The 14,394-nt window shown below is 40.0% G+C and overlaps 1 protein-coding gene across 1 annotated transcript in view; it reads left to right on the top strand.

The window, feature by feature from the left end:
• Window positions 1–14,394, top strand: part of PKD2L1 (polycystin 2 like 1, transient receptor potential cation channel) — a 44,814-nt gene that overhangs the window by 4,978 nt on the left and 25,442 nt on the right. Inside the window, exon 2 of the mRNA XM_087702634.1 lies at window positions 4,837–4,950. Within this exon, the coding sequence (XP_087558760.1) occupies window positions 4,837–4,950 (114 nt within the window). The remainder of the gene's footprint in view (window positions 1–4,836; window positions 4,951–14,394) is intronic.

Raw genomic sequence — 14,394 nt, 5'->3', positions numbered from 1 at the left:
TATTCTCCTTCTTCATCCTATTTTTCTCACAACAACAACTCTGTGAGTGAGCTGGGCTGAGAGAGAGGGACTGGCCCAAGGTCACCCAATTGGCTTTTGTGTCTCGGTTGGGACTAGAATTTGGGGACGCTTGGTTTCTAGTCTGGTTCCTTAATCACTTGACCAAACTGATTGTTTTATGCTGGATGGCTCAGGGCCAACTGGACATCTATGCAGTCTGGAATTTGTTGGTTGATTAGTTTCTACCCTGACGTTCTTTCAGAAATTCAAGGCCACGTTTATAGTGCTCAGTTTGTGAGTTTTGCTCACATACGTAGGACTGCCTGGTTCATGTAAAACCCAGTTTTGAATCCTAACCTCTGTCATAATGATTACTACCCTGTTTCCCCGAAAGTAAGACCCAACTGGAAAATAAGTCCTAGCATGATTTTTCAGGATGCTCGTAATATAAGCCCTATGCCCAAAATAAGCCCCAGTTAAGATTGTCAGCCAGATGGATGCATTTAGTAGCGTATTTCCCTGAAAATAAAACCAAACCAGAAAATAAGACCTAATGCGTCTTTTGGAGAAAAAATTGATATAAGACCTGGTTTTATTTTGGGGGAAACACGGTATCTCCACAAGAAAAAAAAAGTAGAGAAAACCAGATTTTTGTAGAATGAATGTCTCTCTCTGGAGATGGCCATACAGAAATACCTTGTGAACGTGAGTCTGCAACTGTTAGCCCCACACAAGGGAGTTCAGACAAGAAGCACAATGAGGAGTACTAGCTCTATCTTTATTGTAAGATTGTTTAATAAACTCTTGTGGTAAGTCTGAAAATATTTCCCCTTTCCTTTCCTTTTAACTATGTAGAAATCTAGGGAGGGTCCTCTTCGGAAATGTTTCTCATACTCTCCCTCTTTTGGTGGGTTGAGGTAGTTTTACACCCAGTATGCAGGTCTCCCTTCTGTAAAGTCCTTCGCATATACGTATCATTACAATAGTAGTAGGACAGCACCTTGTGTTGGACACATTTTCTCTTGTCTAAACGTTGAAATCAGGGGCAATCTTGTAGCAATCGGAGAGCTTGGTCAACTGTGGAAGGGGCAAACATCGTCTTGACTTTTTAAATGTCTTCATTGAATCCTCCCTCCCCCCCCTCTCCCTTCTGAATTTTGAGACTGCAAACCAGGGTGGATCTGATTTAAATTAAGTTAATTTAAATCACGATTTAAATCATGATTTAAATCATTAGTAAAATGTCTTGATTGACATATTTTCTCCTATCTAAATGTTGAAATCAGGGGCGATGCTTGTAGCAATTGGAGAACTTGGTCATGCGTGGAAGGGGCAACCACTATCTTGACTTTTTAAATTTCCTCATTGAATCTTCCCTCTCCCCCTGCGCCTCTCTCTCTCTCACACACACACTTGATTAAATCTGGGTGAATTTAAAGTAAAAAGTCTTGATTTAAATCAACTCAATTTAAATCATAATTTTTAAAGAGCAACTGTCATCTCTGTCCCGCAGCGGCTCCCCCTTTGACCGACAGTCCTCATATTGCAGAATATGAAGCCTCATGCTGCATAACTAAGCTCCATTTCATGCAGAATAAATCAAATTATGAATGTACCTTAAACAGAAAAATACCTTTAGAATAGATTTTTTTTTTACTCTAAAAGCATTTTATTAAAAATAAATTTCATTTTTAAAAAATCCGATTTAAATTTTTAAAAAATCCTATTTAAATGTAAAAATCAGATCTTTTTGATTTTTTTTTAAAAAACCATCTATTTTTATCCACCTTACTGCAAACCCTATATAGCTTCTCAACCTTGATAACTTTAAGAATGGCAACTTCCACTCCCTTCCATCCTTTCCATTCTGTGTTCATACAGACCAGGGGTGGGTTCCAGCAGGCACTACTGCCGGTTCACTCGTGTGCAACCCCCCCCCTGTTTGTGCGCTCGATGCATGCTGCACACGCATGCACAGCGCAATAAAAATTGTTCTGCGCATACGCAGAAGTGTAAAACAAGATGATGGTGCCGCCCGGAGAACCAGTTCAGGGGTGTGGCAGGCCTGGGTTCCAGCGACCCATGCCACTAAACCACTACCGGTTCAGCTGAACCGGTCCAAAGCGATAGGAACCTACCACTGATACAGATCAAAAAGTGTGTGGACAGAGAGAAGCATAAAACCAAAGTGGGGAAAAATCAAGAATTATTTTCAAACAAGTTGCCCTATCAAATTGCTACTTTTTATAATCCACTGTATCTTTTTCAATTAAAAGTTGAGTTTGGAATCAGTGCTAGCACTTTAAAAAAAAAAAGAGTTACCTTTTGAACCGAGACTAGGAACCCCAAAGAGCTTTTAGCTGTTCCTGGCACGAATTGCCTGTGTTCTTCCATCTCAAGAGCTTTCGATCGAGGGTGTGGAGGAACATCTATCACAGAGCTGTGGTTCTGAGCGTCCTTTAAGCCTGAAAGGAACAGAAACCCCTTTGGATATTGATGCGAGAACATTTACTCCACTTTCAAGTAGGAATTCACACCAACTTGGGATGAAGGTTTAGAGGAGAAGAGCAATAACGTCAAGCCATTAGAGAGGCAAGCTATTAAGCCTTAATGGTGTTCATTAGCAGTGAGCAATGCAAGAAAAGTGAAATGAAGAACGTTTCAAAGGAACCAGCTTGTCTTGAACTCAAAATTCACGCTATATCACTAAAATGAAAGAGGAGAAATTGATTTGGACCTAAGCTTGAAGGTGAAGGATCAAACAAGTAAAGCAAGGTTTGGTTCTCTGAAATATTTATGTTTCCTCTCCTAAATGTCCTTCTGAGACTCTGTTACATTTACATACCTTTTTCCCTGCCCGGTAAAGGTTCCCCTCGCACATATGTGCTAGTTGTTCCCGACTCTAGGGGGCAGTGCTCATCTCAGTTTCAAAGCCGAAGAGCCAGTGCTGTCTCCATGGTCATGTGGCCGGCATGATTAAATGCTGAAGGTGCACGGACTGCAGTTACCTCCCCACCAAAGTTGGTCCCTATTTTTCTACTCACATTTTTACATGTTTTCGAACTGCTAGGTTGGAAGAAGCTGGGACAAGTAACGGGAGCTCACTCCGTTACGCGGCGTTAGGGATTCAAACCATCGAACTGCCAACCAATAAGCTTTTGATTGATGAGCTCAGCATCTTAGCCCCTGAGCCACCTGCCCACTCACCCCTTTTTATCCCTGCATCCATAACTGCAGAAAACATCCAGAGCCAATTCCTAATTTATCCATTGTAGCAGCAATTCTTGGAAAATGGCGAGGTGGCATTGTAGCTGAATATTTAAATTATTGAAAACCTATGTTTACAATCAGGTGTTGAAATCAGATTGCATGCATTTCCCAGTTTCACAGCCTTTTTCCTGCCAATTAAGTTTTTCTTAAAGTTATTAATATTCTTGCAAAAATATAGAATTACAGAGTTGGAAGGGACCGTGAAGGTCTTCTAGTCCAACCCCCTGCTTAGGCAGGAAGCCTTACACCACTTCAGAAAAATATATATTCTAAAAATGTAACTGGAAGATGGTTTTATGTTTATTTGTGTTTGTTTGTCTAAAAATAAAGAAAATTATTTTTAAAAAATATTCTAAAAAGGAAATGAGTTAGAAGAACAAGGGATAGTTATGGTTTGGTATACAAAGCTGCAAATACAATCAAGATATAAAAAAGATGCAAAGCTTTATGGTTTTTATTTGAAGTTGACAAAATTAGATGAAATACTCACATGAACAGAAGAGCAAATGATTAAAAAAATATATAATTATTTACTTTGTGTTAAGTTAAAAGAAGAAGAAGTAAAAGAAACAATGATAGCACAGGTAAAAAAAAATGGATATACAATAGAACTTGAGAAGTGGCAGCAATTATGGGAAAGAAATTATAAATTAACAATGGCAACAGCATATAAAGAGAATTTGTATAAAATGTTTTGTAGGTGGCATATGTCACCAGAAAGATTGGCAAAAATGTTTAAAGATAAATCAACCAAGTGTTGGAAGTGTCACCAGATGCCGGGATGATATTATCATATGTGGTAGACATGTGCAGAGGCAAAAAAATATTAGGAAAAAATTCGTATGTGGTTGGAAAGGATGATACAGCCACATATTGATTTAAAGCCAAAACTGTTTTTGTTGGGTATTTTACCAGAGAAATATAGTAAAGAAAATGTATATTTAATTATTCATGTAATAATTGCAGCTAGAATTGTATTTGCACAAAATTGGAAAATGGAAAAAATTCCCTCAGAGGGAGAGGTAATTAAAAAAATATTAGACTGTGCAGAAACGAACACATTAATGTTGGCAATTAAAGAGAAGGAAGAATCAGAGTATTATAAGATATGGGGATGTTTTTATCACTGGATAGAAAACAAATATAGACCAAAAGAAACAGAAATTGAATAATTTGGAAAAGAACGCAGAATGATAGGGGAGGAGTTGAATTAAAAGGCAATTGAAATATAAATGTAAAGGTAAGATAAAAATAGATTTAAAATGATGTAACTGTTAAATATGATGACACAAAGATTGTACCCAGATGACACACTGTAAGATTAATGATGTAAGTGGTTATGGGGGGAAAAACTTCTCAAAAAATATATTCTAAAGTCTGAAAAATCGTAACATGCTTAGAATCCCGTCATCCCTACAAGCTAAGCCTTAGGATTCAAATTTCTCACCTACAGCTCCATTTTCTGTAAGGCAAATACATTCAATTCATTAGGAACACGCTGATATGCTGGAGCAACTGAGGTTGGAATAAATCCACACAATGCTCATTTTTTCCTTTTTTTTACAGGGCTTTGGGGCACAACCTTGACTGAAAATACCAGTGAGAACCGAGAGCTTTATGTGAAGACTACACTGCGCGAACTTCTGGTCTATATTGTATTCTTAGTGGACATCTGTTTATGTGAGTAGTGTGGATGCTGCGCTTGAGTCTTGATACCAGTATTTCATACTTTCTGTTATTCTCCTGATTATGCTTTTTAAAATCCTTTACATTAGTCTCTTTCTGGGCTCACATGGGGTCATTTTTAAAACAAAAATAAAAATTATTTCATATTTTACTGCTTACTGGCATCATAGCTAATGGAAACTGCAGATTTATAATTTTTATCAGCCCTTTACATCCCCCAAAAAGTCCATGGTAAACCACTTCCTTAATGGTGCTAAGAAAACTACATGGAAAAAAAGTTAAAACTAACCAAACTTAGCAGGTTGTCAAATGAATCTACCAGATTTGTTGATGACCTGACAATGCATGTTGTGTGAATACAACCTGTGATTTCCCTGATTGTAGGACATTGGAGGTGATAACGCATTAAAGATGACAGCCAGAGGAATGGTAAAGAAAAAATCACGATCAGTGGCTGGATTTAAAAAAAAATTACTACTGGTTCTGTGGGCATGGCGTTGCTTGGTGGGTGTGGCAGGGGAAGCTTGCTGCAAAATCCCCATTTTCTCCCCACTCTTGGGAGAAGGATACTGTAAATCTCTATATCCTCCCCACTCCAGGACAAGGATATTGTAAAAAAAAAACTCAAGGTGACCCCGTGGGACCACCTTGGAAACAGCAAAGAACTGGCCTCTGGTGCCTCTGCCAGCAAAAATGGAGCTGGGGAGGGCCGCTCCTCTTCCACTGGCAGAGTGCTCAGCCACCACAGGTGCTCCAGACATGAGTGCTGCTGAGCTGGCCATCCCCACCCCAGCTCCCGGAGGTCAAACACAACCCTGATGCAGCCCTCAATGAAATCGAGTTTGACAACCCTGCACTAGCCCATATTTCACCATATTATTGATGAGGATATTCTGAGGCACTGTCAAAAATTTTGATGAGGCCCAGGCACAATATCGCCCCAGCGTTTCCCAATCTACTAAACTCCAATAACTCTATTGAAGGAGGAGATAGGTTAATAAGACCTTATTTGCTTGTGACAATCCCTATGCTGCTTTTTGCTGCTTGTTTCATTCTTCTCCAAATGCTCCCAGATATGCTGTGCGTCTGCTTTGCCAAGGATAAATATCAAGCTGACATGTTTCTAGTTTCTTAGGTAATTCTTCTCCTCCTTTTTGATGACCAGGATGACATATCTTTTTCCCCAGTCTTTTGGGACTTCTCCAAAAGTCTTCCATGGGTTATCAGCTATATAAGCTAGTGATTCTGCAATCACCTCTTCTTGCTCTTTCAGCACTTAATAATGCATTGAGACTTGAATTCTTTTAAATAAGTACTAAGTATTTATTTTTAGGGACGTGGTGGCTCAGTGGCTAAGACGCTGAGCTTGTCAATCAGAAGGTCGGCAGTTCAGTGGTTCAAATCCCTAGCGAGCTTCCATTACTTGTCCCAGCTTCTGCCAACCTAGCAGTTCAAAAGCATGTAAAAATGCGATTAGAAAAATAGGAACCACCTTTGGTGGGAAGGTAACAGCATTCTGTGCACCTTTGGTGTTTAGCCATGCCAACCACATGACCACGGAGACGTCTTCAGATAGCACTGACTCTTCAGCTTTGAAAGGGAGATGAGCACTGCCCCCTAGAGTCGGGAACGACCCCTCGGACATATGTGATGCCCCAAATGAAGCATGGGTAGTCGTGGTGTTCAAACCCTTGTGTACATAAATAACCAGCCCTTTGCAGGAGCAACAAGTATGGTGTGGCAGATGGCAAGACCTTTTTGAGATGAGACAGTGGTGGAGTTTTCGGCTCTAATTGGCCTAGATCTGTGGTGGTGAACCAGATAGTGAGCCTTCTCTGTGGGCATGCACACCATCACCAGCTGCTCTTCTGGTTTCCAGATGGTCTTTGTGGACACCGCAGCGCTGGAAAATGTCCTGAAAAACGCCCCAAATACAGAGTATTTTTTGGGCTGTCTACAGGCCTTTTTTGGGCTCTTTTCAGGCCGTTATTTGGGCTGATTTCAAGCCTAAAACCGGCCTGAAAACAGCCCAAAAAATGGCCAGAAAAATGCCCCAAAACTACCAAAAAACAGGCATGCACGCACTGGCCAGCTGCTTTTCGGGTATCCGGTGCTCCGGTGCACACGCATGCGCACACATTCCAGTTTGGGCACTCGGTGCTGAAAAGGTTAGCCATCACTGGTCTAGATCATGGGAGAAGCAGACCTACCGTAAGTCTAGTTGTATCCCTTTGCATCATCAGTAGATGGCTTGTGTCATGGAAAGAAGGACCCATCTACCTGCCAAGGAACCTCAAATTTATCTTTCCTGCCTCCTAGGCTAAACTTTTCACAGTACTCTGAAGATTGCCTTTTAAATCTCAGAACAGGAAGAGTGCAAAGGGAGATAACATAGAGGGTTGTTTCTATTGTACTTTCTGGAGAGATTTAATGCAGCTCTTTACCAATTTTTGTTGTGTGGTGACACAATGGCTATTTGTGTTTGGCAAATTCATCATTATCTCAACCGAGCACCTGTGTTCTCTCTGCACAGAAGGCTGTATTTCATGCCTAGAACACTGGAGCCCGGCTGTGCGCCACAAGGGAAAGCTGAAATCATTCTTCTCATGTAGAAGTGATGTTCCTTTCATTGCAAATCGGGAGCTTTGAACATTTGTTTGAGTAAGAGGCTCATCAGGTTTTTCTGATAACTTAGCTATTGGTTTTAGCTTAGTAAATGCTGGATTCTCTTGGTCTATATGCCTGAGTGTGATAAGTTTGATCCCAATCACAACTGATTACACCTTGGGGAGTAAGCAAAAGATGGCCCTTTCGTTGAATGGATGAGACATTTATTCCAGAAATCAGATTTGTGTAGGCCATTAACTTACTGAAAGAGTCATTGTTATCCCTTTTGTTCTACTGCACCATTTATTTCTAAATGACATTTCTTCACCCTATCAAGAGTCACCTGGCAAATGTGATGTCACAACCATCAATCCTGATATCACTGAAAAAAACATAGCCCTCTCATTGCGTTTACTATGACTGATGGGGTACACGCTGTGTGCATTCCTACTGCCCAGGCAACCAAAGTGAATCTTATGCCTTGGCTCTGTTTTGTTTTTTGCATAAAGTTTTTAATTTTATAATAGATTAAAATTCCATTTTTGGTTAAACAGTGTGTTGTCTGGGTATAAATAGTTTTAGCAAATAATCATCAAAATGTTCACAACAATGTTCATTACATTGATATTCATTCTAGCGTAATCATCATCATAATACTGATACTTGATTATCCATTTTAACAATCCTCCCTTTTTTTCATTGGTCCTTTTCTTATATTTCCATGTTTCTAACTTCTGTTTTTGTCAGCTAACCATTGATAAAATAAGTCCCAAGTGAAAAAGTATTCAGTTTCTGTCTTTTCCTTAATTATAAGAGTTAATCAAGGTTGACTCAACCTTCCATCCTTCCGAAATGGGTAAAATGTGGACCCAAATTGGTGGGGGAAATATGCTGACTCTGTAAATCGCTTAGAGATGGCTGTACAGCACTGTGAAGTGGTATGTAAGTCTAAGTGCTATTGCTATTGCTAATCACATTTTCATCTGTAGGGATCTCTTCACTTTTCCATTGTTGTGCAAATGCAATTCTTGCTGCAGTTAATACATATAAAATCAAATATGTATTCCCCTTTTATACTTATGCGGTAAAATGCCCAACAAAAATATTTCTGGTTTTCAATCAATATGTTACTTTACCATTTTTTTCCAACCATGTGTGTATTTTTGTCCAATATTTTTTTGCTTTTGCTTGCCATGGCTGTATTGTGTTCACACTTCCATTTCTATTATCAGAAGTTTTCCCAAAATCCAGTTTCAGTCATACAGAGTTGCAAAGCCAGATGAAAAATATAGCAAATTTATATATAGTGTGTGCATCACTGACCATATTTTTCTTCTCTATCAACATAGCACAGCTGGGCCAAGGGAAATGAGTATTGATTGGTTTGCCTCACTGGTTTATTTCCTTTTAGTTTAAACTTGCGGGTACTTATAGTCTGTAAAAAAAACCTGATTTCTTCAAGTTTCAGTTCCTGATTTTTGCAACAAATAGAAAGATATGGTCCATAAGCTGTGCAACATTTTGGATTCCAAAAGCAAAAGAACTTGTGGGTGAATAAGCATCTGCTGCACGATTTTCTCATGGTTACCATTTTCTGATGGCAAAGACGTTGCAGAATCTCCTGAAAAATTCCATCTGCTTTAAGGAGTTGCAATTAAGGGGGTTATTTTTGAGCCTTGTGTGCTGCTTTTGGTTTTCAAATCTGAAAGTTTATATAGCGCTACATATAGATTTGAATGAGAAAAGTGGACTCAGCCATTAGGCAATACAATTGCCTGGTCACCAGATCTACCTTCTAAAAAAGAAAGGGGAGATGTAGGTTATTAAAGGGCAGGGCTGTCAATTTGATTGATGTGTGGCTTCGCTCCTACCAATGCATGTCCTCATTTATTGGCAGGAAGACTCAAATTCAGGAAGTCCACACTGGCACATGTGCAATATCTGCCCAACAACTTTAACACTGATTTCCCCCTGCAAAGCCAAATGTGTTGCTAAACATCTAAATATAGGGAGACATATGCATGACCCCACAAAAAAGGTGCCAGGTTTTGAACTAGTACTATGAATGCCTATGGGGATAGATATATTCTTCAGTTGTGTTTGGGGCACAGATCTGGCAAAGCAAGCTACTGTATATGAACAGGGAGCAAACCCCACTTACTAACTCTGATGATTACCCAACTATGTTACATACTTGGGTAATGATCTCCAAGCAAAAAAATCAAGCTTAGAAAGTACAAAGGGACTCCGCAGTTCAACCCTGAGCTAAATGCATTTCTCTTCTATTAGAGGGCCACTTCATAATCATAGTTTCAAATACTTGGAAAGTAATGGGCATGGCTAGTCTAGTGAAGAGAAGGACCAGTGGAGACATGATAGCAGTGTTCCAATATTTGTGGGGCTGCCACAGAGAGGAGGGGGTCAAGCTATTCTCCAAAGTACCCAAAGACCAGACAAGGAATAATGGATGGAAACTGAACAAGGAGACATTCAACCTAGAAATAAGGAGAATTTTTCTGACAGTGAGAACAATCAACGAATGGAACAGCTTTTCTTTGGAAGTTGTGGGAGCTTCATCACTGGAAGTTTTCAGGAAGAGATTGAACTGCCATTTGTCAGAAACGGTGTAGGGTCTCCTCCTTGGGCGGGGGTTGGACTAGATGACCTATAAACTCCCTTACAACTCTGTTAATCTCTTAATATCATAATTTAAGATGGGAACAAAGGATCTTTGGATTAGAAGGATCTTTGGATCCTGATCGCCAGTGATAGAACTCCAAATGTGCTGTTGTTATCATGGTTATTATTGGTATTTTCAAATTTTTGGATTCTAATCAACAGTCTAGAACTCATGGACTTATTCCTGTAAAATAAAGTAAGGTTCAAACAAGATGGTTTTTTTTATAAATCAGTGGTGTTCAGGTTCAATCAATTTTAAAAATTCAAATATTTGGTGAATCCCTTCGCTATGGATCCAAGGATGATGATGAAAAAGAAGATGATTCAGAAAGTATTAATACAATACAATACAATAGCAGAGTTGGAAGGGACCTTGGAGGTCTTCCAGTCCAACCCCCTGCCTAGGCAGGAAACCCTATACCATTCCATACAAATGGCTATCCAACATCTTCTTAAAGACTTCCAATGTTGGGGCAATCACAAGTTCTGGAGGCAAGCTGTTCCACTGATTAATTGTTCTGTCAGGAAATTTCTCCTCAGTTCTAAGTTGCTTCTCTCCTTGATTAGTTTCCACCCATTGCTTCTTGTTCTACCCTCAGGTGGCTTGGAGAATAGTTTGACTCCCTCTTCTTTGTGGCAACCCCTGAGATATTGGAACACTGCTATCATGTCTCCTCTAGTCCTTCTTTTCATTAAACTAGACATACCCAGTTCTTGCAACCATTCTTCATACAGTATGTTTTAGTCTCCAGTCCCCTAATCATCTTTGTTGCTCTTCTCTGCACTCTTTCTAGAGTCTCCACATCTTTTCTACATCATGGCAACCAAAACTGAATGCAATATTCCAAGTGTGGCCTTACCAAGGCATTATAAAGTGGTATTAACACTTCACGTGATCTTGACTATATCTCTCTGTTTATGCATCCTAGAAATGTGTTGGCTTTTTTGGCAGCTGCTGAACACTGCTGGCTCATATTTAAATGGTTGTCCACTAGGACTCCAAGATCCCTCTCACAGTTACTACTATTGAGCAAGGTACCACCTATACTGTACCTGCGCATTTCATTTTTCTTGCCTAAATGTAGAACCTTACTCTTTTCACCATTGAATTTCATTTTATTAGATAATGCCCAATGTTCAAGTTTGTCAAGATCCTTATGTGTCTTAAGCCTGTCTTCTGGAGTGTTGGCTATTCCTGCCAGCTTGGTGTCATCTGCAAATTTGATGAGTTCCCCATTTATTCCCTCATCCAAATCATTGATGAAGATGTTGAAGAGTACTGGGCCTAAAACAGAGCCTTGGGGCACTCCACTACATACTTCCCTCCATGTAGATGCAGTTCCATTGAGGACTACCCGTTGAGTGCGGTTTGTCAGCTAGTTAAGAAGCCATCTGGTGGTGATGCTGTCCAACCCACATTCTTCTACTTTATCTAGTAGTAGGTTATGGTCTACCTTATTAAATGCCTTACTGAAGTCCAAGTAAACTATATCAACGGCATTCCTCTGGTCCACTAATTTTGTCACTTTGTCAAAGAATGCAATAAGTTTAGTCTGGCATATTAGACACCACATACCGTACTTTTGGGAGTTAAAGGCGCACCGGAGTATAAGACGCACCACGATTTTGAAGAGGCAAATTTTTTAAAAAAGGTTTTGCACTCTGCAGACCTCCCAAAAACGGCCCCAGTTTTTTTTTAAAGGGCATGATTAGCCTTTAGGAGGTTTGCAGAGTGTTCCGGGAGGGAGCAAAATTGAGCCAAAAAGGCCCATTTTTCGCTCATTTCTGCCCTCCCCAGCCCCCAGGAGCACTCTGCAAGCCTCCTAAAGGCAATGCACAGCCATTTTGGTGAAGAGGGCAGGGTTTCGGGAGGCAAAAAATGCTGTATTTAGTGTATAAGATACACCCAGATTTTCAGCCTCTTTTCTTGAGGGAAAAGGGTGGGTCTTATACTCCGAAAAATATGGTAGATTTAGAACTGTAAAATTCAAAAATGGATGTTTTAATGGAAGTCAAGAGGAGGCATATTGCTAATACGTGGATCTCTTAAATTAGTCCTACTAACTAGTGATTACATAGAAACAATTGAAAGTCAATCTTCTGCTGGCTTCTTTTTAAAACACCAAAGCCTACATCAAGCTATTCCATCAAGAGCAGACAGCACGGAGTCTGTACTCAAGCCTTTGATTCCTATGTGGAAACTGTCATTTTATTTATCAAGAAATATTGATTCATGGGGGGTGGGCGTGGTGGCTCAGTGGCTAAGAAGCTGAGCTTGTAGATCAGAAAGTTCGGCGGTTCAAATCCCTAGTGCCGCGTAATGGAGTGAGCTCCCATTACTTGTCCTAGCTTCTGCCAACCTAGCAGTTCGAAAACATGTAAAAATGCAAGTAGAAAATTAGGGTCCACCTTTGGTGGGAAGGTAACAGCGCTCTGTGCGCCTTGGGAGTTTAGTCATGACGACCACAAGACCATGGAGATATCTTCAGACAGCCTGGCTTTTCGGCTTTGAAACGGAGATGAGCACCGCCCTCTAGAGTCAGGAAGACTAGCACATATGTGCAAGGGGAAGCTTTACCTATTGATTCATGCCATTATTAAATGTCTTCTTCAACCTAACAATTTCTCTTCAGGTGCCATCAGCCAGAATTTTTCTGGAGAGACATCCTTTTGTGAGTAGCTAAAATTTGCCAAGTGAAATTATTAATCCTAAATTAATGTTTAACACTTAACTATGACACTATAATAGTTGCAGATGTGTGGTTTTTGAGTTGAGGTATTGGCATGCCTGACATCTGGAGTACCAAGACTGGTGACTAGAATGCCAACTTCTCAATTATTTCCAGTCAGTAGCTGGAAATATTTTTCTTTCCACGTTTCTGAATACTGCAAACCTCTTTCCTATATTTTTGGATGGTAAAACTACTTTCTTTTTCTTCATAATTATTTCAGATCTAAATATGCCAAGAATATATTCTCAATTTATCATTTTTCTGTTAGGAGTTACTTTAGGCTTTTAATATGATGGGATCTCTTAAAAAAATGTATGTGGCAAATGATGAGAATCAATATTCTATTACAATTTTGACAGATGTATGGATCAACCCTAAGAGGTGGTTAAAGTATTCAGAGAACTCACTTGTTCATCAAATGTCCATATCACATTTCTTCAAACCGATCTGCCTTCTAGTGATTGAACTTCTCAAGGTCTATCCAGGCTGGAAATTACTGCAGATGTTCATACATCTGAAGGGCACCGGGATTGTAGAAAATGTTTCAAAACCTGCCTTGTTTTGCTCGTTCCAGATATAACAATTGTTATATTCTTCATGGACATATCCTTAAAAAAAAGAAGTCAAAGTGAGATTTGTATTTTATATATTGGTGGTACAACCAAGACTTTCACTTGGAATCAGGGGTGGGTTCCGGCTGCCGCTACTGCTGGTTCACTCAGGGATGCGTCCCGCGCCCAGACGCGATTGATGTGCGCTGCGCGCGCATGCACAATACAACAAAAATTGCTCTGTGCAACAGAAGGCAAAAATAAGAACCGGTTTAAGGGCGTGGCAGGCCTGGGTCCAAGCCGGTGGGAACCCACCTCTGCTTGGAATATAATATAATTTGTATAATTCTACATTCATAAATTCAATATTCATTCATATATTAATTTAATACATTTGTACAGCTGCACATCTAGCCATGGAATTCTGGGCACTGAACAAAGTTTTTTTTAATTCAATTTGCAATCACAGAAAACTAAAATTCTCATCAAACACATTCACATTTATGTTAGAGTTTTATCAAAATCCTGCCTCATGCCTGAGGAAAAAGCCAGATCCTCACAACTTTCTGGATTGTTCATAGCTGGGGTGAGGGTGTTCCACCTGGATATAACATAGAATAATGAGGTTGGAAGGGACCTTGAAAGTCTTCTAGTTCAGTGGTGTCAAACTCGATTTCATTGAGGGCCACATCCGGGTTGTGTTTGACTTTGGGGCTGGGGTGGGCATAAGAGGTGGGTTCCTACCAATTTGGACTGGTTTGGCCAAGTAGGTAATAACTTGACCTGCCACGCCCCCGAATTGGTTCTCTCTACGGCACCACCATCTTGTTTTTTGCCTCTGTGCATGCGCAGAAACATTCTTTGTACTG

The sequence above is a fragment of the Thamnophis sirtalis genome, unplaced genomic scaffold, assembly GCF_051295495.1.
Source record: "Thamnophis sirtalis isolate CommonGarterSnake01/CBP01778 unplaced genomic scaffold, rThaSir2_p1.2 scaffold_15, whole genome shotgun sequence".
Taxonomy (NCBI): domain Eukaryota; kingdom Metazoa; phylum Chordata; class Lepidosauria; order Squamata; family Natricidae; genus Thamnophis; species Thamnophis sirtalis.
This window is presented reverse-complemented; position numbering and strand designations above follow the sequence as displayed.